The 27,462-nt window shown below is 44.6% G+C and overlaps 1 protein-coding gene across 3 annotated transcripts in view; it reads left to right on the top strand.

The window, feature by feature from the left end:
- The first annotated feature begins 4,282 nt into the window (after positions 1-4,282).
- Positions 4,283-27,462, top strand: part of LOC147616715 (proteinaceous RNase P 1, chloroplastic/mitochondrial-like) — a 51,590-nt gene continuing 28,410 nt past the window's right edge. The window contains exons 1-5 of one of the 3 annotated variants that reach the window (XM_086777789.1): positions 4,330-4,398; positions 4,511-6,190; positions 6,314-6,412; positions 20,132-20,310; positions 20,446-20,566. In XM_086777789.1, the coding sequence (XP_086633915.1) occupies positions 4,360-4,398; positions 4,511-6,190; positions 6,314-6,412; positions 20,132-20,310; positions 20,446-20,566 (2,118 nt within the window). In that variant the 5' untranslated portion in view covers positions 4,330-4,359. Of the gene's footprint in view, positions 6,191-6,313; positions 6,413-20,131; positions 20,311-20,445; positions 20,567-27,462 lie in introns of all 3 variants that reach the window. The other 2 variants (XM_086777788.1, XR_015262540.1) reach the window with 2 other exon arrangements.

Raw genomic sequence — 27,462 nt, 5'->3', positions numbered from 1 at the left:
TTAGAGGATTCACCACTTCATTTTCCAACTTTTTCTCAATCCATTCACTTATGGAACTACTTGCTCAACTTCGATCTCCACCGCACAAGCTTGCCGTCCCTTCTTGCTGGTCTCTCTTGACTTGTTGGAGGTGTTTCCCTACCAATTTCTTCCCTCAAAACAAGTTCCCATCACCCTCCAAAACAAATCATGCATTTTTCAAGTTATCTCTCTCCTCCTTTGTCACCATTGCAGCCTCGGTAATTAGCCAAATTCTCGATGCAGTTCCAGGAAAAGTAATGATGGAATCGTGCAAGGTCAAAGTATGCATGACATTGTAATTGAAAAACCAAATGTGTTGCCATGTTGTACCATTGGGCTGTTGCCTCCTTCCTTTAAAACATGGTTTAGGCATGTCGGCAGTTGCACTCTTGCCAAGCTTATTGATCAATTTCCCACATCTACTATCGGTTGATTGTAGGCAACCAAAACATGTGACCTCAATCCTTGGTCTTGTCCTGTGGATAGCCCAGTATGTTTCGTGAACAATACTCTCCTTGCATATTTTTAAATGCTCATCTTGCACTTGTCTTTGTTTTCTTTGTCCCCCAACCAACCTTTTTACCTTGATTGTTGAGTATTCTAGTCTATGACTATTTGTTCGAAGTATCTCTAGGATCCACACCACCTCTCTTCCTCTGCACACTTCTCTCCTCCACATGAGGCTTATACATCTCAGGTGAATGTATCCCTACCTCAAATATCACTGAATGTGTCAAGTTGACAAACTTCTTATTAGAAGTACTTCCACCCTTCCCTAACATGAATCTTTCCTTTAGCTTCTCCAATGATGGTCCAGTACCAAGATGTTTGCCAGACATGAATGCCATGTAGTGTGCACTCTGTAGGACTGCCATTGCTAGATCTGAACTACATGCCTCATAAAGTGTTAAGTACTTGGAGAACCCATGTGCAGCCAGCATACTTGAATGTTTTGTTTCATACAAGTTCATAATCGAAAAAAATCCCATATCATCATGCTGCTCAAGGAGCGTAGCTCCCCATTGAGAAACCCTAACATCCCACCAATTGAACCATGCAAGTAGTCCTGGAAGTTCTCCATCCTTTACATGTTCCAAACTCCATAATGACAAAAGAGCTGCTTTGCATTTCTCTGCTTTTGCTTCAGAACTCGCTTTCTTCCATTTTCTACATAGAAATTTATGTTCCTCTAGGTATTTCTCTTTGACACATCTCTTAGCATGCACAACCATGTTCATCTCCCAATGAAATGAACATGTCCTTTCTTTTCCTTCCATCACATTTTTAGGCCCTCCATTGTAAACTATTCTAATAGCCAACCAATTAGCTTGTGCTACATCTGCCACCATGAAGCCCTTGAACTGGGGCAAAGAGAATCCATTTTGGAGCATCACCTCATTCAACATTTTCCAAAAACAAACATGTGCCTTATTATCTTCAACTTGAAATTCACCAATGGAAATTGTGAGCAATTCCTTAATATGTGGGGGGGTCATACACATGTGCACCCATGGTATTCCATTCTTTCACCATGTGGACATGATTGAAATGGATCCATTTCTCCCCCCTTCCACCTGGCCTCATCCTATTTACAAGATCCACCCTAGATCCGGGTCCAACAGTTGACATCTTAAAAATATGAGGCTTAGTGTTATCTGCAAGTTGACTAGAAGATAAGATATTATGGAAAAATGGGTACATGCAATTCCTTTTCAATGACAAGATTGCATTAAGCCCAACATCCACCTTGTGCATGCCTCTTCTTGCAATCTACACTGACCTTTGCAATCTTCTCCTTTGAGACAAAGGGGTAAGATTATCTAAGACCTCCTAGAGCTTTGTTTTATCAAACTCCTTAAAGTCATGCCCTTCTTTGGATATTAACATTCCATAGCTACTTCAATGTTCTTATAAGATGCATAGGGATTCAATTGAGCTATGAGGTTTACCATGTCATGAACCTGTTTTTGCATGGAACTTGATAAACCACCACCAAATGGGTGTTCATGGTCACCCACATAGTGGTGTATTGTCTCTCATGTGGAATACAATAGTATATGTATGCATCACAGCTCTGCACACACTCAGGTGGCTCCCCACAATGTTTGCATTTCAAAGTGCCATGCTTAGTATATAATGGTACTATTGAGGGTTGTTTCCTTAATTTTCCTTTCCATTGGGAGTCATTAACCAAGCCAGTTCTTTCAACAAAAGGACAATACACATTATAACATCTAAGATATCCACATCACCTACTCATCCTAATAGTGCCAGGGAAGGTATCATGTGATCCTGTACTGTACTCAGCCCATACATGGCCATTATTCTTCTACTCCATTCCTTGCATGCTACTGCCAATAGGTGCAGGTGGAAATTCATAGACCACACAACCATTAATAAGAGACAACACACTACTGGTGCAAATATTCATGCCGGTAGTAATGGAAATGTGAGAAGCGAAAGGGTTGGAGCTGCAAGGAACAATAATAATCGCACAGCATGCGATCTAGATAGCCCCTAGCTCCATAGATTTTTATTACGCTTTATCTTGTATATGAGTCTTTTGGAATCATACACTTATGTAATACCGCTAAGTATTGTAATTGAATTTTGACATTCCTAAAACCATGAATCGCAAATGTCTTTTCTTTTTGGTATTTGTCAAGTTTTACATTACACTTGTCCATGATGATATGAAGTTATGTTAGTTTTATTATGTCTACATTAGAAAAAAAAGAGTTGGGGTAGACTTGGGAGTCTTGGGAGTCCTGTGTAGACTCCCCAGTCTGGCCCAGCTTTTTTTTATTATGTAGTACTTTCGCTACTCAGGCGAGCCTGTTACAGCGAAAATAGCAGCATGTTTAGCAGCGATATAGACCCGACATCTCCGTACCCTTCTAGTTATTTAAGCGCTACTATTTTCGTTGCTAAACCCTCATTGTATTGTAGTGTAATACAAAAGTACGAGAGAGGTACTTTTCTTTCTCTTTATTTTTTTTTTGGGAGGTGGTACTACCAGTCCACTTGACAAGCCATTAGATTAGAAACATAATTCCTCCTATGTATGAACATTATTCTCTCTTCTAACCATCTTAAGTCCACTTGAGAAGCCATTAGATTCGAAACATAATTCTTCCTATGTATGACTTCTTTCTTCAAACCAATTCAAGTTTGAAAAGAGTTTGCCTTTTGATACACCTTTTATGTTGCACAATGCATATCATGATTCCTTGCATGTTAGTTTATGGCAACATTTCTTTCCATATAATGAATATCCATTCATCTCACAAGTGTGCGTTTTATATACCTTTTATATTGCACAATGCATAGTATGATTCCTTACATGTTAGTTTAGGTAACATAATACATTCCTTTCCGTATAATCAATATCCATTCATCTTACAAGCGTGACTAATATATATTTTGCCATAGACTTCCAAAGGCTTAAAGGTCAAAGTTTCACCGAATGACAACCATAAAGTCTAATGACACTTTGAATTTCACAACACCACCACCATGACGTTGAAACATTTATAAAGTAGAAGATTTGTAATTGCATTTTGCCTTTTACAAGTCACAATCTAAATTACATCGAATTACAACCATAAAGTCTAATGTGATGTTATTGTGACTAAGCCTCTAGTGTTGTTAGAAGATGGGGTGATGGGATATAAGCTTAATGGAAAAAATAATAATGTATACTCCATCTCTATATTGAATGACATACCTAGTGTTAATGAGGTGGATAATAGTAACATGATCCTAAAACACAATAAAACTAATACAAGTGAGAATCAATTTTGCAAAAACAAAGAGGTTTAGGGTTTAGGAATGTACTTACTTGCCATGCTTGCCAAGCATCTCCTCCAGTAATGACAATATATCCTTTGTCTTGCACACTATCAAATAGAGCTTGCAAACCCCGTTGTAATGCAAAATCATATTCATCTTACGTACGGGGGTGGTCCACTGCTTCAAGCTATAGACATACAAACAAATGAACATTTTAAAAAGTTGTTATTTAAGATAAATTTTTTAAATTAAAAAATAAAATACAATTTGAGGCTAATATATACTTACAAATATTGTTAGAATGTCGACTCCTCCTATGTTGTTATCTTTATATCAGTTCAAGGATTAATAAATAAATATTTAAATTTATCTTACACTAAGGTTGTCACTAAGGTTGTAAACCTTAGTGTGCCTAAGTTTTTTTTACCAAAAATTAAATTCGCACACCCTCGAAAAAATTAATGAGATAAGCACCTCGACAACTTTTGATAAACCCATGGGCAAGCCAAACGAACTAAGAGGGGGCTGCATGATGAGGCCCTCTCCATGGCTTACGCAATTCCCTATGCGAGTGCCATCTGTGAGGTATTGTAAGAACACCATTCACCCTTTGGGTATCTTAGGGCTTCTAGGGTCTGAGACTCCCAGAGAATACAGATCCTTTTCTCATCATCAGTTTTCTCTTTGCTGGAGACAGCGCTTGTCTGATGAGCAGTCTCTTTACAGAGGTGGCTTTCCAAGGTTTGCAGACTCCAGTGTTAGAGTTTTCTCTCCACATCCTGCCGGTTTCAGAAGCAAAGGTAAGCATCAAGACTCGGCCTTATTTTTGAGAAAAGACAAGCATCCACAGTCTGTTAGTGCAAGTGGGGTTACTGCGTTTAGGTCTGTTTGTTTCAGCACAAGCTCAGAGTTTCAGGAAAGGTCCAGTAAGGGCACTAAGTCCAGTAAGGGTACCAAGAGATCATTGCAAGGTGTGCAGCCTGCCGTCAATGGTGCAAAAAAGGTATCGCGTGCCAAAGTTCGCAGAAATGAAGAGCAAGGGCATTGTGATTCCCTTACAATCGTGAATGATGAGTCCAAGGGTTTCAAGGTCCATGAAAAAGAAGACCAAATTTATGCTGATGTTAGCACTGCTGAGCTCAAGCCCTCTTGCATAGAAAGCAGCAGTAGCATGCATTTGTCGAATGAAGGTGCACATAGTCATGGAACCTCTCCTCAAGCTGAGAAAATATCCTCAGAAGCCTCTTCTCAGGAGCAAGCATGTGAGAAAAGAGGGTTTAGAGACAATGTGGCAAATCTGGACAGCATCAAGGTGTCCAGACGGTTCAAAAAGAATCCCGAGGAAATGATTACCCTTGTAAAGCTCAACATGTGTTCCAGGCATGGCGATCTGCATGGTGCACTTGAGATCTATGACAAAGTTAAGGGAGAAGGGGTGGTAAAATTGAATGTGCATAATTACAATGTTTTACTGTACATCTGCTCTGGTGCTGCATCTGGCAGTTTAACAAGAGAAAAAAGTAGGAGAAAAAAGAAAGACTCTGAAGCCTCAACTCTTCATACCAACAAACAGAAAGACAAAGAGATTGAAAGCTCAGAAGGCACTAATGGTAGCGACTTATCGGAGGGCAACAAGGAACTGGTTTGTTTTGGCTTGGAGGATATGGAGTTGGCAGCTAGGAGGGGAGTGGAAATTTATGAGGACATGCTGCAGGCAGGAGTACCCCTAAATGAAGCTGCATTCACGTCCCTTGCCAGACTAGCTGTTGCTAAGGGTGATGGTGATTTGGCCTTTGATACGGTGAAGAGGATGGCTTCGGCAGGCATAGCTCCTAAGCTCAGGTCTTATGGTCCACCTATGCTTTGTTTTTGTGAAAATAACAAGGTAGACAAGGCATTTGAGGTAGATGATTATATGCTGGAAGCTGGTGTTCTGCCTGATGAAAACCTGCTAGACAGTCTCCTGAGAGTCAGTGTAGGAGCTGGACTCGACGACAAAGTCTATTCTCTGCTGCAGAGATTAAGGACGACTGTTAGAGAACTTTCGCCAGCAACAGTGAGGACTATTGAAAGGTGGTTCAACAGCGAGGATGCGGCTTCTGCAGGAAAGGGTAAGTGGGAGAAACTGCCATCAAAGGAAGAGCTCAGACAAGCTACACAGGCGGGTGGTGGAGGCTGGCATGGTCTGGGTTGGCTGGGAAAGGGGGAGTGGGAAGCGAAGAGAACAAGCATAAGCAAAACCGGGTTATGCCTGTCGTGTGGGGAAAAACTGTGTACCATAGATTTAGATCCTGAAGAGACAAAGAGCTTTGCAAAGTCTCTTGCAGAACTTGCCTGCCAAAGAGAACACCATCCGAAATCATTCAAGGCATTCCAGGTTTGATTTTGAAAGCCGAAAGAGGGCCATCCTTGAATTAATTCAAGCCTTGTTGTGTAGTGTAGCTTCTTTTTCAGGCTAGCATATCATTATTTAACAGAACTTCAATTTTTTTTTGGGCAGGAATGGCTGGATAAGCACGGGCCTTATGAGGCTATCTTAGATGGTGCGAATATTGGGCTATACAATCCTCAAGTCTTTCGAGGATTTAGTTTTAATCTGGTAATTTAAGATTTGATTAACTCTCATATTCATTCTTTTTTTTTTTCTCATATTCTTCTCTTTATGTAAGGTGAGTTTGCTTTTTTCAATTTAAGGAATTTGGTAGAGAGAGAGAAGGAAAGAAAGAAAGAAAGTTATATTCAAAAGACCAAAGAGTCTATGAGACAAAAAGACTTCAGAGTTGCATTCCGTTCTCGGACTCAAGTTATATTCAAAAGACCAAAGAGTCTATGAGGCAAAAACACTTCATAGTTGCATTCCGTTCTCAGACTCAACCTCATGATTGGTTTGGTGCTTTGCGTACTGTACAGGGTGTTTCGTACGACACCATGCAAAATGCTCAAGGTTCTATAGAATTTTGAAGTTCCTGTTTGTTCTAGACCTTATTAGGTCGTCCCTATGCCTCATCCATGCAATCATATACTCTCTCATGTAGTCTGCACGCACAATGTGTACACAGCTGTTTTCAACATATCATTTATACTATTCAAACTAGAAAAATAGTGGCGCACTTAATTTACTGTATCTTTTTGGTACTTTCTGTTCTTAATCAAACAAGTATTTTACGTATTGTGCCTAATGTTTCCAACCACTTTGTCAAAAGTGTTGTGATGGAGCCATGAAGTCATGGAAAAAAGAAAAAAAAAACTAGCTACCTAGATAAAACCATCATATGAGAGACCATGTTTACCCCGTTACAAAATTACAAAGCAGCCCTCAATGTGAGACAAGTGGTGTGGTAGGAAAAATAGCTCTTGGGTACACGTTCTCTGTCGGAAGAGGGGACGGGCGGTCAATATATGGGCTCAGAACTTGTGAGTTGATATATACTTTTTGCATCCACAATCTTTCATGGAGCATCCCTTGCCGAGAAAGAAAGAAAGAAAATTATACTAACGTCCGTGGGTTACAATGATCCTGGTAAATAACATAAATGAAAAAGAACCTAAAACTAACAGCAACAATTGCAAACAAGTAAGTAGTGGCTAAATGAGGTATGGCTTGAATAACTAGAGAGACTGAGGATCATGGGGTGGTGGCATCCTGAAGAGTGGAGACCCAGCCTCCTCAACAACTATGTAGAGCTCTTCAAAATCCACCTTCCATGGGAAAGTACTATGGTGTCTTTGGAGTATCTCCCAGATCTGAGACTGATGAAGGGAGTGTGCTCTCTTTCTCACCGGTCTCGGCCGTCTGGCCCTCCTTATCTGGAATGCTCTCTCGATGGATACTCCTGGGAACCCGAGTGTGGGCAGCTGGCTTGCTATTGAGACTGATGAAGGGAGTGTGCTCTCTTTCTCACTGGTCTCGGCCGTCTGGCCCTCCTTATCTGGAATGCTCTCTCGATGGATACTCCTGGGAACCCGAGTGTGGGCAGCTGGCTTGCTATTGGAAGGCACTGCCTTACCTATCTGGTGGATGAGGCACCCTTTGTGGTTTCTCTATGTCGTCTAAGACTGCTCTCCTGACAGGGGGGCAAAGAAGCTTGTGATAAGAGGTCTTGGAGGTAGAGGTCCAGGGGGCATCGTGTCCATGTCTTTGTGATGTATGCATCAAGCTGTCTGTCTCGGTGAATCTCCATGAGGTATAGTCCAAGACAACTTTGCTCAGGGTAATCCATGACCCGGGCGAGTGGCCCAAATCCATCTCTGAAAAGGCAATGAAGTCTCCCTTTGATCTCATAATATATGGGGCATTTACAAATGTAATGCTCCTCTGTCTCCACCTCTAGTAAGCACAGCCCGACAGGTCCTCTCCTCTTATCAATCCTGATAGCTCTCCTAGTCTCCACCCACAAGCGATGTGAGGAAACCCTAATCTGGTCTATACCTATGTGACATGAGGGAGTTGATCGTAGTAATCCAGCCCTAATATGACTAATCCTGCACTTAACTTATACTGAGAGAGATAAGAGATAAAGAAAGATGACTGCAAGATAGCTTTGAATGCAATGCAATGCAACTAAATTAATATGAAATGATTACAACTGAGATCCAATGGATCTATGCTGAATGCTACTGCTGATGATCCCTTGCCCTTTTCCCTATGCTGGAAATACTGAGGCCAAGGATTATAGATGATGACCTAACTCCTCTGTGGCTGCAAAACGCTGAGAAGAGGAGATGCTTGAATGGGTGGACTGGCCCCCCTCTTTTATATGTCCTCTATATGCAGGTTGGCCAGTATTAAGGCCTGTCGGTCTGCTGTAAATCCACGACAGCCCAAAAAGACTGCTGTCGGCTGTTATTTATGTCCACGACCTGATGTGTGCAGTCGTCTAGCCTATAACAGGCCCTGACCTGCTGCTGATGAGGCCTATGATGGTTTGAAAGGCCTAGGCACTGCCCTGGCCTGTGGTACATGCTTCTATGCTGCATATGATGATGCTGTGACTGATGTCGACCTCCTCCAGATGGTCCAGAAACTGCCGACAGGTACTGATGCTCTTCTATCTGAATTATGCTGCCCCTAGGGTTACCCCAAGGCCATGATGATGTGCATCTGCAAGGTCTACAAGGACACCAAAGAGTTTTCTGGGGAAAACTGACATTCATCATCATCAGAGAAAATGGAGGTTTGTGCTTCACATGGCAACATAAGGGAGTTATCTTCATCAGAAGAAGAAAGGAAGGTGCTCCAACAGGCCTCAGGAAGTTTAGAGTTTCATGATCCACGGGGATGGTGTGTGAGAGGATTCCACAGGCAAGTCAGAGGTGCTTCAAGTTCTCCAAGCAGTTAGCATTGCCAGGCAATTCCTTAGTCGACTACTCCAGCATTAACCTCAATTCCCGAAGAAGCAGAAGAAGTGGGGGATAGTGGTTTCAGAAGAGGAGGATCAGTATAACAGGGAGTCAAAGTGTTGCCAGGTCTACCACCTAGCAACAATCTCAGCAGCAGAAGGGAATGTCACGTGCACACCCCTACAGGGTGCACAGTGACACACTGGCACCATTTCACATCATAGGCATATAGCAAATCATCATCATCAAGAAAGCATGTAGCAGATAAAAGCATGCACCAGTGATATGGAGCATGGAACTAAGATGCTGAATGCAAGAAACTGAGAATGCTATGCAAGCCATATGCACTCCTATATGCTGTGCATGGTGCAGATGATGGATTTACTAGTGCATGCCTAAGGGAAGGACCCTAAGGAAGGCTTGCAAAATCTTCAAAACTGGGTTTAACTGAGCCGAAGCGAATGAAATGCTGAATAACTGCATGGTGTAGAAAAACGCTAGGAGCTGGCTACCCTGAGAATCTGATACCAATGTGACATGAGGGAGTTGATCGTAGTAATCCAGCCCTAATATGACTAATCCTGCACGTAACTTATACTAAGAGAGATAAGAGATAAAGAAAGATGACTGCAAGATAGCTTTGAATGCAATGCAATGCAACTAAATTAATATGAAATGATTACAACTGAGATCCAAAGGATCTATGCTGAATGCTACTGCTGATGATCCCTTGTCCTTTTCCCTATGGTGGAAATACTGAGGCTGAGGATTATAGATGATGACCTAACTCCTCTGTGGCTGCAAAACGTTGAGAAGAGGAGATGCTTGTGTTAGAAGTCATCTCCTGTCTATATTTATACACCACGGCTTCTGTTGTGGGTGTGCCCGCCGTGTATAAGGTGTTTTATCATTTTTCCTCACTCCCCGTATTTTTTCCTATTTTTTTCCATTTTTTCCAGTGGTGGGGAGGGATGCCAGAGGTTGGCAGGAGCACTTCAAGGCTGGCCGACTGTCCCAATTGCAGTCTTGTGGCTGGCCGATTGCTCACACATCATTCGTGGGCTTCTGGACTGCCGGCCGACTGGATACATGCAGTCGTGGACCTTTTCTGCTGGCCGACTGGATACATGCAGTCGTGGACCTTTTCACTGCTGGCCGACTGCTCATGCAGTTGTGGAGGCCCTTCAGTGCTGGCCGACTGCTCTCATAGGGGCATATAAATAGGCCCCATGTCCCCACCACTTCCTCATTCAGTTTTCTGTGGGATCTTGTGTATAGAGAAGAGTTTACACACCTATCTCTCTGTGTTTCTTGTGCTGTCTATTTTCTGCATTCTACTTGCTCTTGTCTACCCAAGTTTGGTTATCATTTCCGCTGCATATTCTGACATGGTATCAGAGCCCTAGGCTCGAGATAGATCTTGGGAGTTTTTCTGAGCAAGAGGGGGAGCGTTAGGCTGCTGAGATTGGTGGACTGTTTTGGACTGTTTGGGAAGAGAAGGTGCAAGAGGAAGGCGGGCTAAGGTGCTGTACAGTCACTTGCAGGTTTTCAGATTTTTTTTCCCACCCACCCACCCTTTCAGGTTACTCCCCATGATGGCAGATTTACTAGAGATGGCTGAGAACCACGTGAAGATTCCGACTCTCCCCACGTTCCCAGTGGATCGTCAGTTGGATGGGTCCAATTACGGCATCTGGAAGGTCATGATGGAGTCGGTGCTGGAGTCATATGACATTGCTGATTTTATCATTATCGGGGTTCCACGGCCGGAAGCAGAGGAAGGAGAGTTACTGTCGACGAGGAAGGACCGAGAGGCACAGGCACACATGTGGGATCGTGTCAACGTCAGGGTCCGGTCGTTTATTTTCCTCAATTGCACACCACAAGTGATCAATCATGTAAAGCACATGACGCTGGCGAGAGGCATATGGGAGCACTTGGCTTCTTTGTATAACAGGGTATCACCCATGAAACGGATCTCCTTGGAAGTGCAGATGTGGGTTATGAACCCTGCAAAGTCTTCGACGATGCGAGAACACATTAACAAGCTGCAGGCCCTTCAGCAGGAAGTCCTACAAGCTGGGAAAGAGATATCATCTAAAGACATGGCCATCACTTTGCTTTCCCACTTGCCGGCTCAGTATTCTGCTTTCTATTCCTCGTTGATTACGAGTGGTAGGCTCAGCACCATAACCTGGGAGGAGCTTGTGCCAATGGTCTTGGACCAGGAGGAACGTTTCACGAACCCTCCTCATAGCGGAGGTTCGGAGACCTTAATTGGCCAACGGTCGAAAGGCCGGAATAACAACAAGGGCAAAGGGAAGGCTTCACCGGAGAAGTCTTCTGAGAAGAAGCCTGATTCAGAACGAGAGAAGTTGAAGGCCGAAAGATTTGTTAGAAGTCATCTCCTGTCTAGTTTTATACACCAGGGCCTTTGTTGTGGGTGTGCCCGCCCTTATGAGGTGTTTTCCCTTTTTTTCCCACTCTCCGTATTTTTCCCCTATTTTTTCCATTTTTCTGAGGCTTGGGAGGGCTGCCAGAGGGTGCCAAGAGCAGTACAGTGCTGGCCGACTGGATGTTTATCAGTCGTGGGCACTCTTGCTGCCGGCCGACTGGTTTTGATCAGTTTTGGGCACCAGATTGCTGGCCGACTGCATTTATGCAGTCGTGGACCTTTTTATCAGTCGTGGGCTTTTCCTTATGCTGGCCGACTGCCCTCTAGGGGGGTATATATAGGTCCTCAGCCCCCATACCTCATTTGTATCATTTCTTGGGATCTTCTTGTGTATATAGAGCAGAGTTACACGCCTACATCTGTCTCTCTTGTGCTGTTTTTCTGCCTGCGTTTTTGCTCGTGTTTCCAGATTTGGTCATCATCTCCGCTGCGTATTCTGACATGGTATCAGAGCCCTAGGCTCTAGATAGGTCTTGGGATTTGTGTGAGCAAGAGGGGGACTGTTTTGTGGCTGATTGGTGGACTGTTTTGGGCTGATCGGGAAGAGGAGAAGCAAGAGGAAGGCGGGCTGAATTGCTGGACAGCCACTTGCAGGTTTTAGTTCTTCTTTGTTCCCACCCACCCACCCTTTTCAGAGTACATCCCCGCTATGGCAGATCTGTTTGAGATGGCCGAGAGACATGTGAAGATCCTGACACTCCCCACATTCCCGGTGGACCGTCAGTTGGACGGGAGCAACTACGGCATATGGAAGGGCAAGACATGGCACAAATACTGGCTCTTTCATGGTGTGACAATCCCGTGGGGGGTCGAACACAGTCCAAGTCATATATGGGTGGCACCAGTCTGGCTCCCGTCCATACGACACCATCCTGCTAACACACGGGTGGCACCAGTGTGGCTTCCGTCCATGTCAGTAAAATACTGGCCTCTTCACATGAGACACCGGCCTGGCCTCAAGTGAACGAGACACAAAAACTGGAGATGGACCAAATGGTCGGCCAGTTGGTGACAGCAGGTGCACGTCTGCACTAGATCCAGGCTCCAAGACCATAGAGCTCTCACAAACTTGCGAGACTCTCTATATCCTAATGACTAACCTTGGCCACCCTTTTATAGGCTCTTGGCCGGCCATCGGGCGTCCACACTTGGGCGCCCGCCCGTGCATACTTGGATGCCCGCCCGTTAGTCTTTCTTTAACTCAGCTCGCCAAACAGCCTGCCTAGCTCCAAGCTTCGAAGCTAGTCTTGCGTGCGTGTAGCACACGGTAGATACACACTGTGCACATGACATACTCCCCTTCCTCTAAGAGCTCACTCCTGAGCTCACGAAAAAGCCAGGGTAATCTCTCTGAAGAGTAGTCAATGTCTCCCATGTAGCAACCTCCTCAACACGATCCTTCCATTTGATCTTGTATTCCGTGATAAGCGTATTACGCTATCTTCTTTAACGAAAGCCAAGAATCTTTTCAGGTTCGTGTGGAATAAATGTCATGTCCTCGACATCTATGATTTCTTGAGGAGTAACTAACTGGTCTGTTCCACCCAGTACTTTCTTAAGTCGACGACTGACGTGAAATACAGGATGAACTTTCACATGAGAAGGCAAATCCAATTCATATGCAACTGAACCAATCCTTTGTGTAATACGAAACGGTCCACAGTATCTAGGAGATAATTTCGGAGATTGACTTGTCCGTAAAGTCTGGGAATCTTTTGAAACTCGCAAATACACCATCGTTCCGGCAGAGAACTCTATGGGTGAACGATGTCTATTAGAATAAAATCTGTCTCGGTCTTGAGCACTTCTAATAGATTCTTTCGCAACTTGTAACATTTCCTGCATATCTTGCAAAAAGTTACGTGCTGCATCATGCTGAAGTCCTAAGAATCCTACTGTAACAGGTGATCTAGGTTGAAAACCATACATAAGCATGAAAGGACTAAAACCTGTACTCGTATGCTTAGTACTGTTATATGCAAATTCTAACATAGGAAGATAATCCTTCCATGAACTCTGTCTTTTGGATATATATGCTCGAACCATATCTTCCAAAATCTGATTCACTCTTTCAGTCTGGGGGCCATCAGATTGAGGATGATCAGAGGAACTCAAATTCAAAGTTGTTTCCAACTTCTCAAAAACAAGTTTTCAAAAAAATTACTCGTAAACTTAGAGTCCCTATCACTGACTATGTCTTGCGGTAACCTGTACAGTCGAAACAATTGCTCGATAAACTGCCGTGCTAATTGCGTAGCTGTAATAGTCTTCCGGGTCGGAAAAAATCTAGCCATTTTTGTCAAGCGATCTACCACAACTCAAATAGAATCGTGGCCTTGATGTGTTCTTGGCAATCCGGTAATAAAATCCATGGAAATACTTTCCCATTTATTACCTGGGATTTGCAAAGGATGCAACAACCCAGCTTGTCTAAAGCGTTCAGCTTTATTTGCCTGACAAATTTGACACTTGAGAACATAATCTTCTACATACCCTTTTATCTTTGGCCAATAAAAAGTGTGTTCTACTAACGATAGCATCCTGTGTACCCCAGGGTGTCCAGCAGAAGGGGCGTCGTGACACTCCTTAAGAATCTTGGACCTAATGTCTCGGATCTGTGGTACACAAATTTTGTTATTACGGAATAGTAAACCATTCCGAATCATCCACTGGCCTCCTGCAACCTGAAAGGTAGACTGCTTAGTCATCGAGTCTTGGTCAATCAATGAGCTCCCGTCCTGTATCTTCTGCCAAAATGGACCAAAATAACTATCAGTCCTGCAAAGCCCTCTCAATGACTGAAATAAGTCAGTAGAAATCTCAGTGAACGACAAAGTATTCACCTCTCTGATTCGACTAAACGCATCTGCAACACTATTCATGGACCCTTTCTGATAACGGATCTCAAAATCAAAATCTTGCATTAACTCAGCCCAACGAGCTTTCCTTCCTCTCAAGTCATCCGCATCACACACATACTTGATTGACTGATGATCAGTCAATACCACAAACTTGGAGCCATATAAATAATGTCTCCAAACCTTGAGATTATGAATCATAGCATAAAGCTCCTTCTCAAGGGTTGGCCAACGAGATTGAGTGTCGTCTAGCTTTTTACTTTTAAAAGTAACCGGTCTACCATCTTGAAATAGAGCAGTCCTGATGGCATAGTCACTGGCATCAGTTTCAAGAACATAAGGCCGACTAGGATCGGGTAATGCTAAGATAGGTGCTTCCTTGACTTTATCTTTCAAAAGTCTGAAGGCCATATCCAAATCGTTATTCCAAGTGATAGGCTGATTGGACTTACGTCCACGACCTTTCAATAAGTCGGTCATTGGTAGTGTGAGCTGAGAGTACTCCCGCACAAATTTCCGAAGAAAAACAACAAAATGGAGAAAAGAACGAAGTTGTTTCACTGTTCGCAGTATAGGCCAGTCCGGAACCTTTTGAACTCGGTCATAGTCAATGCTCAATCCATCTCCAGTGATCTTGTGTCCCAAGTAAATGATGTCTGTCATAAAAAACTCACATTTACTTAACTTAGCATATAGTCGATTCTGTCTTAAAATAGATAAGACAATCGTGAGGTGTCTAATATGATCCTCAAGAGTACGACTATATATCAAAATATCATCCAGGAACACCACCACAAATTTTCCCAAATGTTCACGAAAAAGATCGTTCATCATTTGCTGGAAAGTGGTTGGAGCATTGGTTAACCCAAACGGTAACACGAGAAACTCGTAATGGCTATACCTAGTCCGAAAGGCGGTTCTTTCGACATGCCTTTCATGAATACGTATCTGGTGATAGCCAGTACGTAAATCTATCTTCGTGAAATATATCACTCCTGCTAATAACCGATCAATCCGGTCATCTGATCTAGGGAGAGGATAACGGTTCTTAATTGTCAGCTTGTTCAATCTCTTGTAATCTATACACATTCTCTAGGTGTTGTCCTTCTTTTTCCTAAGCAACACAGGTGCACCCCAAGGTGATTTACTTGGACGGATCTGGCCCATCCTCAAATAATCTTCGAGTTGTTTAGCCAACTCATCTTTCTGAGCTTGGCTCATCCTGTAAGGTGGAATACTGACAGGATGGGCACCAGGGATCAAGTCCATACGATGATCTACTGTTCGTTCAGGTGGTAAACCCTATGGCAATTCCTTAGGAAATATGTCGTGAAACGAATCAAGTATCTTCTGTAATTCTTTGCTTTCAAACACACTTAATTCATTTACATCCATGGAAGGGATGAGAAAGGAAGAAAGTGGAATCAATACACAATGGAAAGCGGTATACAAAGAAGAATCCATTATATTTCCAAAATCAACTGTATTTACAAGAGGTCCCTGAGAGGAATGAATACAATCACGTAAAATACTATACTGGATGTCCCTATGCTGAAAAGAAAAAATATGACTAGACCAATCTATCTGGACTTGAAGAGTCTTAAACCACTCAATCCCTAATAACAAGTCTACATTTTCTAGGTGCATAACATAGCATTCCAGAGTATCTTTGTAGTCCTGAATCTGGATTGGAAGCATCTCCACCTTTTGATCCCATACTTGCTTCCCCGCAGGTAGGCGTACCTCATAGGTATGACCGCTGGGTGTCGTATCAAAACTCAATTTCTGCACAAGTTTGTAGTTAACAAAGTTGTGTGAGCTGCCAGGGTCTAGAAGAATGTGAATTTTATGGCCATTCACTTCTCCATAAACGCGGAGAAGATCATGCAAGCCAAATACTTTAGAGTTGAACAGACAATCAGAACAAGTACTAGGACGAGAAAGAACAGTAATTGACGTACCTGTCAAAAGACAACTGGTTAGCTATCTTTGGCTTGGGTCCTGCGTTGGTCTTTGCACCCTTTTGCTTTGGGCACTCGTTATGCATGTGTCCTTTTTCTTCGCAGATAAAACAACGTCCTTTCTTCTTGAGCTTTAAAGCCCTAGGGAGTCGTTTCTTCTTCGCTCGTGTCGAACTTGAATTCTTCGAAGGTTGGTCCGAAGACTTTCCTTCAGTCGTGTTAGCCATAGGTGCGGAGAACTTTCTTTTATGCCTGTTCCCCTGCTCGGTAATGGGTTTAGACTTGGAAGAGACCATTGCATCATCATAGATACGAGCTGAATGAATGGCTTCGTCCAATGTTTTGCATTTGTTATTTTTAACTTGTAAACGATATGAGTCTGGTAAACCAGCTAGGAAGAACCCCAAAAGAGTAGTGGGATCCATCTTTGTAGCTTTCATCTGCAAGTCCCCAAACTTCTGGAGGTAGAACTCATAAGTGAGGTGCAGCGAGGTCATGGTCAAAGCTGAAAACCGGGCAACAACATCATAATCATCCTCTTTCTTGAGGAATTCCTTCTTGAAGACGTCTTCGAATTGTGCCCAAGTTGTTGGCTTAGGGTTGAGTTCATTCCACCAAAGCAAAGCTTTGTCGGAGAGGAAACCTGCTGCTAACTGGATCTTTTTTCCATCATCATATGGATGAAACTAGAAATGGACCTGCCACTTATGTAGCCAAGTGTCCACGATCTCCTTGGTACGCTGCTTTTGCTTGCCCCCGAACGGTTCCGGATTTATGTTGGGGCCTAAAGTAGAGGCCAAGGTATCCATACCCGAAAGAGGAGAGATGGTAGTGGTCAAGAGAGAGATGGAGTTCTGCCAGGCTTGCATTTGGGCGGCGATTTGTGCCCGACGTTCCGAAGAAGAAGCTTCGATAGCTACTTTGAACTCTTGGAAATCTGATTTTGACACATAATCGTCAAAAAGATCGGCATCGGTATCTTCCGTAGCCGGCAAGCCTTCGCGTTCGACAAGGGGCTCCAACTTCGATTCTTGGGTCGACATTGTGAAGAGGACAAGTGGAGAGAAAAGTCGATCTTTGCACAATAAAAGTGCAAGGGAACTTGAGAGCTTGAAAACTTGAGAGATGTGTGGCAAGAAGCCCACTTAAGGGGTTTATATAACGATAGCCAAAAGCTACTTGAGCTTTTGCTTTTGTGTTTATATATATATATATATATATATATATATATATATATATGGATATATATATTCTGTTTTCTTAAAAAAAAATACCACCTTTAAACGTGGAGGGGCTTTTAAACTTAAAAAAAAGAAATCTAAAAAATATCAAAAGCAACGAATGCTTTTGTGTTTTTTTTTTCCATCCCTCTTGGATTAGCGCCGCCGGTTGCCTGTCTGCAGACGTCACACACGCTGCTGCCGTCGCCGAATGTACTGCCGGTGCTTTCACTTCAGCCTACGCCTGTGCCAGCCTCGTGTAGGCCTAGCCACAAGGCGGCGTGGGCCTGGGCGCCTGCGTAGGCCTGGCTTGGGCGCCTGCCGGCCTGGCCTAGGCGCTTGCGTAGGCCTGGCCTGGGTGCCTGCCCGCCTGGCCTGGGCGCTTGCGTAGGCCTGGCCTGGGCGCCTGCGTAGGCTTGGCTTGGGCGCCTGGCCGCCTGGCCTAAGCGCCTGGCTACGCAGGCTTGGCCTACTGCATGCATGCGCCTCCAACAAGCACACGACCAGCTTGCGCTTGCGAACTTGCAACAGCTAATCCATCACGTCTCTCGCTCTCTCTCTCTTTCGACCCAAAAGCAACCATGCTTTTTTTTTTTTGTTTTCTCTCTGCTGAAACTGTTTATACAGTTCAAAATCATCTTTTCTCTTCTTTGCAAAGCAAACAACCCTTTCTAGACCACAGTCGCTATCATGACGGGTTCTTATGATGAAAAAACAACATACTGAATCTGAAAGCAGCAGTATGCACAGAAAAAACAGCAAGCTTTTTGAACACATACCTTTCTTCGACCTCATCTTCTCTACGTACCGACTTGCTCGTTCACGAGGCATGCTCTGATACCACTGTCAAATCCCCACCGGATCTCCTCGTGGAACGCTCTTGGTGCGAGACTCGAATCCTGCAAACAAACAAACAACAAGGGGGTGCAGGCCTGACTCACCTCCCAACCATGACAGCCGTGGGCAAGCCCAGAGTCTTGGCTGTCCCCACCGAGCCACGAGCTGAGCTAACTAGGTTGACGTACCGACCAATCTCCTCCTCGCGACGTCCCATACCGCCACGAAGCTACCCTCTCGGGCCTCGAGATTGTTGCCGGCCTCGGCTGCGTAAAGCAGGTGCACGTCTGCACTAGATCCAGGCTCCAAGACCATAGAGCTCTCACAAACTCGCGAGACTCTCTATATCCTAATGACTAACCTTGGCCACCCTTTTATAGGCTCTTGGCCGGTCATTGGGCGTCCACACTTGGGCGCCCGCCCGTGCATACTTGGATGCTTGCCCGTTAGTCTTTCCCTAACTCAGCTCGCCAAATAGCCTGCCTAGCTCCAAGCTTCCCCAAACCTCGAAGCTAGTCTTGCGTGCGTGTAGCACACGGTAGATACACATTGTGCACATGACACCCACCCATGTAGTGTGTACCTCCAGTCTCGTGAGATCAGTGCGAATGAGGTGGTTAATATCGTGATTGCTGAGTGGGAGGAATGGGGAGTCAAGACTGTAATCGAAGGGGGGTAGACGGTCAATCTGAAATCTGTGTGCTAGAAATCACGGCATGACCCTAGCATACAAAGATTTTCCATTCTTGGTCTCTGCTAACTGTCAAGAGGACTCAAGTGCTAGCTTCGGGAGCCTTTCTCTGCTCAATGTGTACTCGCAGAATGTAGGTTACTGGCTGAAAAAGGGCATCCACCAATAGGGGAGTAGCTGTAAACTCTGCCAGGACAGTAGGGCCCCCACCACGAATGGTGTATTTGCTTTATTAGAATGATAAATAACAATTGGTTCTTGACCTGCACTCTTCACCTTGGCTGGAGCACTCCCCTTGGTTGTCTTGACCCTTGGAATACACAAGCCCCATGTGAATCATGAGAGAATAATTGAATTCTGGCTGGGGTATTTATTGTCAAAAGTGCGCAATGGAAAGCGTGAGACATAGTCCTCTTTTCTCATCTGTGTGTTAGCTTGAGTAGTATTCATATACGTGGAAAGATTGGGGGGTAGGTGTGAAGTTGGTCACACCACATTGTGTGATCTCTTTTATGGTATAAAGAGCTGTTCTCACAAGGCAGCCCCCAGTGATGTTTCAGTTTTTGTTATTGTGAATGACCATGCCATTGGTGCATTTCTATAGTAGGATATGCCTGAACGAGCAGAGGGCTAGTGGCTTTAAACTATGCCTACTCCCTGGTGGAGTAATGAGCACACCATTTTATGTACATGTTATTTGATTCTTCCACTCATGATACTCTCTTAAAGAACTCCATATTCTGAAAGAATTGTTTATTTATTGATCGTTTCTAGCTGTTTAAATTTCATTTTGAATGGGACCTCTTTGGGCTGCTGTATGTAGTTCCCAAAGGGTTCTTTCTTGTGGGAGGGTGCTAATTTGTCTGCTTAAGTAATTAAAATTTGAAGTATTTGGATTTAGCGAGTGGCTTCTCTCCATTATTAAAGCTTTGTTTGTGGATGGGATGTTTTTGCAGCTTAATGCAGTGGTGAAAGCAGCAGGAGCAAGAATCTCCATTCGACGGCCACCACTGATACTGTTACATAACCGGCACTCAGCTCGAATAGCTCAAACACCAGCACATCAAGCTGCCATAAAAAAGTGGAAGGAGGAAAATACACTGTATTTCACTCCTCAAGGCTCCAATGATGACTGGTACAAACATAATTTGATCTCTACAATCATGCATGCTGCCTTTCTCCCTGTTTCTGCACAAATTCTACGTTTGTTTCGTGTTGGACCTAGATGTCTTGGAGTGTTCAGGTTTTGGATACATGCTGCATTTGACAGGTATTGGTTATATGCTGCAGTCAAATGCAAGTGTCTGCTTGTAACAAATGATGAGATGCGTGATCATCTTTTCGAGCTTTTAGGGAATGACTTCTTCCCCAAATGGAAAGAAAGACACCAGGTATACACATTTTGATTTTGGCATTTGTGACTTAAGCGTATGTACATCATAACCTTGAAATGATCAGACTTCGGCATAGCCTTCAAATGATCATTTTGGTATATAAATGACAATGCCATTGCTAATGTTAGAAAGTTCCCAACTGCCAGATCTGAGACTGCTTTCAGGCCCACTTCCAGTAGCCCCATACCAAGTGTTGGCTCTTTGATGCTCTGGTACGCCCAGCAACGAAGTATGATGCACTTTTTTGGGGACTGGGTCTTGGTGTGGACTCCTAGAAGAGCATAGAGAGACTGCAGGTAATGATGCTGTCACATTTGATCAGGAAATAAAGCTTCGGTGCCACATGCTATTGTGCTAGCAGAGTTTGGAGCAGCCGCCTTCTTCCCAGACCATCACATACATTCAGCATGTATATACACTTAGTAGGGACCATCTCCCGAGACTGGCACTTGAGGCATCCCTGCAGTTACACCAGGCGAGGGAGAGGGAGAGAGAGAGAGAGGCATGCTAGACTACCCTCCTCCTCCTCCTCATCATCAGTATCACCATCATTACCAGCACTAGCATCCCAAGTGGTTGAGTGGTTTGACACACACGGGCTCAAGATGGACCACCTTCCTCCTTTTCAGTATAGCCTGAACTACTCATATCTGGATCTAATGCGTAAGAGATCAACTGTATTATTCGGTTGGACTTGCTAGGGCTTCACATACATCAGGAATGAGTGTCCCCGCCACAGCTTTGGAGGAAGCTCTAGTTTTGGAGGTCGGATTCATTGAGAGCCCGAGATACATTTACACACATGTTACATGCCATGCAGGCAGCAATTGGTCAGCTAAGGTATGCTCTCACCTGAGCCACGTACCCCCCCCTCCCCAAACAAGAGGCATGGGTGTGGCTCCTATGTGCAGACACCTCGGTTAGCCCTCTCTTGGGGCTCTCGTGTATCTCCATGTCGCTTTCCCTGGGTAGGTCTTTGATAAACCTCTTGGATCTGGCAGAGGGTCCAATTGCAGTTTCATGTGGCAATGTGGAGTGCATTTGTGGTCCTATAGACCTTGCATTGCTATGTGGGATGCCGCTTGGTAATGATGATGCGACCATCTTGGTATACTGCCCATTGGCCTGCCGTCCTTGCCTCCACACCTTGGACCATTCCAAGTTTCCGATGCTCTACTTGCAATGGGGAGAGATTGCAGGCCCCGCCCCCCCCTTTTGGAATTCATGTCATATTACTAAGGAGTATTTATTTGTTACACACTTTGGGGGTGCTTCTTGAGATGAGCACTACCAGGTTATCCAGGTTACAAAGTATAATGACCCAAAAAATTTCCAAAACTCCAAGGTCTCATGTAAACCCATGACATTCAGAAGGCAAGGATGCCTAGATAGCCCATTCTCAATCCAAATCACAAGACGAGAGTAGCCCATTGTGTGAGTAGATAAATCATTGATGACATCACATGAGAGTACTCGTGCTCCCACACGTGTTGTTGCATGAACACTAGGAGCAAGATAGAACATCTCCAAGTTGTTGTGTGAACACTAGTAGCAAGATAGAAGCAGGTACAACCATGTCTCCAACATCAGGTACAGAGGGTTCAACAGATACATAAGAGTACAAAATGTACAGCATGGATTACCGATCCAGACTGGCCACTCCGAGAATGGTGCAATGATCTTGTCCTTCTCACTGAGTGTAGCAGCAGAGTGAGAGTGGAGTGCGGAGTCTGTCTCCTCCATTAATCATGGACAGGTGATAGTGCTCTCTCATCACCTGGGGGACATGCGCCTCACCGACATTGTCTCTCACACTTTTGGTCCTTGGCCCGCATGGAGCTTGGAGGATCAGTTCACGGGTGTTGACTTTCCTGGTAGAGCTGGACAATGGTTGCAGCTAGGGTTTGTAGTTACAATGCTCAGCTATGGATGTTGAAAGATCTTCATGTCATAGGAGTGGGTGTGCAAAAGGATAGAGAGAGAAGAGAGAACAAAGCTCCTAAAGTTACATGATTGAATGATGTGATAGATGCGTAATTAATTCAATGAAGTACAAGTACCTTTATAGGTTACAAAGGTTGGCCTATTGACATCATTGCTTATGCCATAGTACACATATTTAGATATTATTTGATACCCCTCTAAAAGGTGGTTCACACACGGACACAGTACCTCACTCATAGGAGTGGGTTCACACACAGGTAAGATCTTGATTCCCAACAAACCCCCCCTCAAGGGATTATCTCATACTGTGTCAAGGATAAATCTAGGCTCATGGTTTCTCATGACTCCAACCTTTGAGGCCTTACAAGAAAGCTGTATGTACTTACCCAACCTAACCAAGATAAGATATTCCTTGAGACAAACTCCACGATTCTAGTTCAAAAAGTGGAGTAAAATCGGGCTTGACTAGGCTGCCATGCACAACCAAGCCCCATCTGTTACTAACATCCTAGTTACCTAAGACACCCTTACCTCGTCCTAGATGCACAATGGCCAACTTGTCCAAGAGTGCTACTCTTGTATTACACACATGATCTCTTCAAGAGTCCAATCGACAAGCTTGTCTAACATGGACTGGGATTGGTACCACATGACCATAGGGTCCTAGAATCGTACCACCTGACCCAAGGATCACCACTTGATTCTCTCTTCGGCATTGATATGGGAATCGTACCAACTTGATCTATCTTGCCAAGTACAAATGAGCATCGTGAATAGTACCACTTGTGATCATTACCTAGGCTTTGGTAATTGTACCACTTGAGCCTAGTCAACACAGATTCAAAGAGTACTAAGTGAAGAGTAAAGTCTCCAAGACTCTACAAGCAACACTCAACACTCACTTGAATCTAGTGCCAAACCAAAGCCAAAACTCTAACCACTTGCGCATCAAGTTGGCCTAGACTTGGTGGAGAGCTGGGCTCAAGTTCACTTTACCACTTGCACTCCATGTTGGTACTCTCACCACACACCTTGGAGGAGAGGTGGGTTCTAAGATTCAAATCCTCATCACAATATGCAAGAAAACATTCCACAGTCTCCTTGCAAAGTTGCAAGGGTAAAGATGCACATATAAACCAATGCAACAATCTTGCAAAAAAAGAAGGAATAACAAATATTGCAATTTTGCAAAACTCAAAAGATACTTAGCTTTTATGTTTACTGGAGTCAAATATTTCTTGTCCTCTAGTACGAAGAGAAGGTCCTCGGGGTGCTTCTGGAGTCTAGCACGATGTTCCATGATACAATGTAAAATGTCCAAAAGATCTCCACAAACCACGGATTCGAGTGAATCCAAGGAATCCATAAAGTACAGGAACTTGTCTTCATTCTCCATCATGGAGCACATACTATCGATGACAAAGTTCAGGCAACGATAATTAAAGATACCAATCCGTAAAGTACAAGAACTTGTCTTCATTCTCCATGTAGTACCATCGATGACGAAGTTCAGGTCGTGGCCATTGTTTTAGGGTTTTTTTGTCCGTACTACAGATCCATACATGTTCACACATCATGTTAGTAAAATTAGGGATTTAGTTTGGTCACATTAATAGAAAAAAGTGTACAACAGCTTGTAGGAGAACGCCATGGTGATGGTGGTGATGAAGTTCTCCAATAATCATGATGATGATACTCATGTGCACAAGAGGGGTCACACATATATACCCAAGTACATGCTTTTCCTCCACACGTGTTTCTTTACATGCTTTTAGTAAGGTTAAAAACCTAAATATGTGTAATGTCCAAAATCTCTTGGGTGCTCAAAACACACACACACACACAACCTCAAGCACGGAGAAACACGAGTGTTGGAAAAGATGTACTCAATAATGATATGAAATGAAAGTACAAGTGAGAGCTAAAAGGCCTAGGGCTAAGTGCCCAACACACATAAGTGTGTTCACACCGGGAAAAAACCTGTGTCCAGTCACAGGGAAAAAGTGCCCGTGAGTAAGCTGGGTTCACACCTGAACTAGCCGGGAGTGGACATGACCAACACATTTGCCCTATCAACTACTTATTTAATGCACTAATTCTTTCTATTTGCTACTTCCCTTAGTGCTAGGCTTCATTATGGTTGAGTTTGCCATGCATCTCTGGAGGTTTGACAGAAACTCAGCAGAAGGCCTTTGTGTGAATATATGCTCTTATGTGTGTGTGTGTGTGTGAGAGAGAGCAAATCTTGATACAGAGTTCTGTAGGCATATGCTCACTTATTGTAGTGCTATGTGTGAACAGGGCTTAACCAAGGGCACTTTTTCCCATGTGGTTTTTTCCCTTGGACATCAAGTGTGAAAGGACACTCTAACATATAATATTTTGTACTTCTATATTATATGGATGTGGCACACTTGCAAGGGTTGACTTGCATTTTGTGGATACCACACTTTTGGCGCGCTCTCTCTCTCTCTCTCTCTCTCTCTCATTTCTGTGTATGAGCTTCTCTACCCTGCACCTAAGCCTAATGTGCAGGTTTGTGTGTGTGAGTGTGTGAGTCCAACACCCAACATTTGGTATCACAGCTGGGAGCTTGCCTTGGAGCAATGCCTGTGCAGAATCTGCAGGAAAAATTACGAAATTCCGTCGACGCTGTGTTTTTCCGTGGATTGTGAATTTCCGTCGACGCTCTGTTTTTCCGTCGACGTCCGTCCGTCCGTTCCATCGTTGCTCCTCCGTCCAGCCACCAGAATCGGGCGGCACTAGTGGGGAGCCCACCACCACCGCCCAGCTCCCGGGCGGCACCGCCATCTACAGCTGCCGTAGCTCCGTCAGCGCCCCCAGGTCCCGGCGTCGCCCCTCCGTCCCCGCTTGGAGACTAGCCGCCACACAGTCCGACGCGCCCCCGCTCCGTCACAGCCACCGGTCGCGGTTCCTGCTCCGGACGTCCTACACCGTCTGTTCTGCTCGGCCTTCGCCGCCGTCGCCCACCGCCGGCTTGCTCAGCAGTTCCGTCCCCGTTGGCTGGTCCGGCCGTCGACTGCTGTGTGCACCCTTTGACCTTCCGCTCCGGCCAGACTGCCTCCGTCTCGACTCCATTCTGCCAGAGACCGCCCGTTGTCTGTTCCGCTACCGCCGGGTCTCCAGCGCCGCCTCGCTTGCGCCTGGCTTGGCAGTTGCGTGTGCCTCTTCCACACCTGCAGCTAAAGTGCCTCTGCTGGTCCGCCATCACTAGCGACTCCAGCACGCCTAGCCCACGACTCCGCTTACCTCCTCGCTAGCCCACAACTCCAGCACACCTGCTCGCCTAGCCGACTCCAGCGCCTACCTGCCCTTCTCCCGCCTATGACTGGCCCGTCGGCTGCCCACAGCCATCCGCTCGCCCTTCAACCGTCTGCAGCTCCGTGTGTTCTCCAATTGCAACGACTTAACCAGCCTGTTGGCTCCCTCTATTCGACTGTCTGCTCCGAGCCTGCTGCCCTTGCAGGAAGGTATTATTCAATTTTTGGTCAAACACAAATACAATATTTTGCAGCCATTCCAGTGCAGGTCATATGCAGATTTAGCAGAGACACTTCTGTGCAAGTCAAATTCACAAAAAATTATAGGTGCAATTTGGGGGATTTTTGAATTTCAGGACAAATTGATAAAATTGGGCACTGCAATTTGGGGGTTTTCAAAATTGAGGTCAAAATTGGCAAATTGAACCTCTTTCACTTGCAGAAATTTGGGGCTTTTGTGAAAATTGGCCAATTAGATGCACATTGAAGCGATTGGAGTGCATAAAAATTGGGGATTTTCAGATTGGAGCATGTAATTGGGCATTACACCTGCGATTTCTCGCGTATGTATACACATTGTGTGTAATTGGACAATTTGGTGCAGGTTTACACTTGCTTTGGTTTGCAGGCATACATTTGCACAGGACATTTGGTTGCCTGGCAGTGCACATTGGTGCTTGGTTTGCTTGCAGATATATTTTGTTGACATGGCACAGAATGCTACATATGTATTTGGTGTGCTCACCCAGGAGGACAAGCTGGATGGATCTAACTACTCCCTCTGGAGTTTCATGATCCGTAATTTGCTGGTAGCCAAAGGGCTTTGGGGCATCGTGTGTGGTGATGACACACGCGCACTTACCATACAGCCAGCCACGCCTCAAAGGGGAGGTGCTCAAAGAGCTCCTGATGTAGATCCTGCTCCCACACAAGAGCAGAAGAGATGGGACTCTAGAGATGCACAGGCCATGTCATTGATAGCCCTTTCAGTGAAAAGGACTATTATTCCGCACATTCGTTCGTGCAAGACATCGAAGCTTGCATGGGACACATTGGAAGCAATGTATCAGGTACACAACGAGGCAAGAGTTGCCTACTTGAAGAGGCAATTGGATCTTCTTTCTATGGATGAGGGTGACTCCATGGCAGATCATCTCACCAAAGTGAAAGATTTGCAGGAACAATTGCTCAACATTGATGAGGTTATCCCAGACAGACAGATGGTCACCAACACTCTTCATTCTTTACCGCCTTCCTACTTGGGTTTTCACCTCTCTCAACCTCTCAATGAGAGGAGGTGGTGATCCCGTCACTTTTGAAGAGCTCGTGGGTTTACTCTTGCAAGAAGAGCAAACAAGAGCAAATTTATCGAGCAACCGTGGTGGAGAAAAGGCATTTACAGCCAAGGATAAGGGTAAAGCAAAGAGCTTTAAGCATGGGGGACAACAGTCTAGCAAGGCTGGTCATGGACAGCCCTCTTGTAGTAGTGAAAAGTCTGACAAAGGGGATGCAAACAAGCCCAAAAAGAAGGGCAAATGTCACTACTGCCATAAGCCTGGACACTACATCAGTGAATGTAGGAAGCGGATTGCAAAAGAGAAAAAGAAAGAAGCAGGCAATGCAGTAGCAGACTCTTCGGATGACAAAGCACAGCAATCAGCTAATGTA

This window comes from Cibotium barometz, chromosome 38 (assembly GCF_041138505.1).
Source record: "Cibotium barometz isolate CiBa-2024 chromosome 38, ASM4113850v1, whole genome shotgun sequence".
Classification (NCBI taxonomy): Eukaryota; Viridiplantae; Streptophyta; class Polypodiopsida; order Cyatheales; family Cibotiaceae; genus Cibotium; species Cibotium barometz.
Note: the sequence above shows the minus strand (reverse complement) of the source record. Positions and strands in the feature narration are given on the sequence as shown.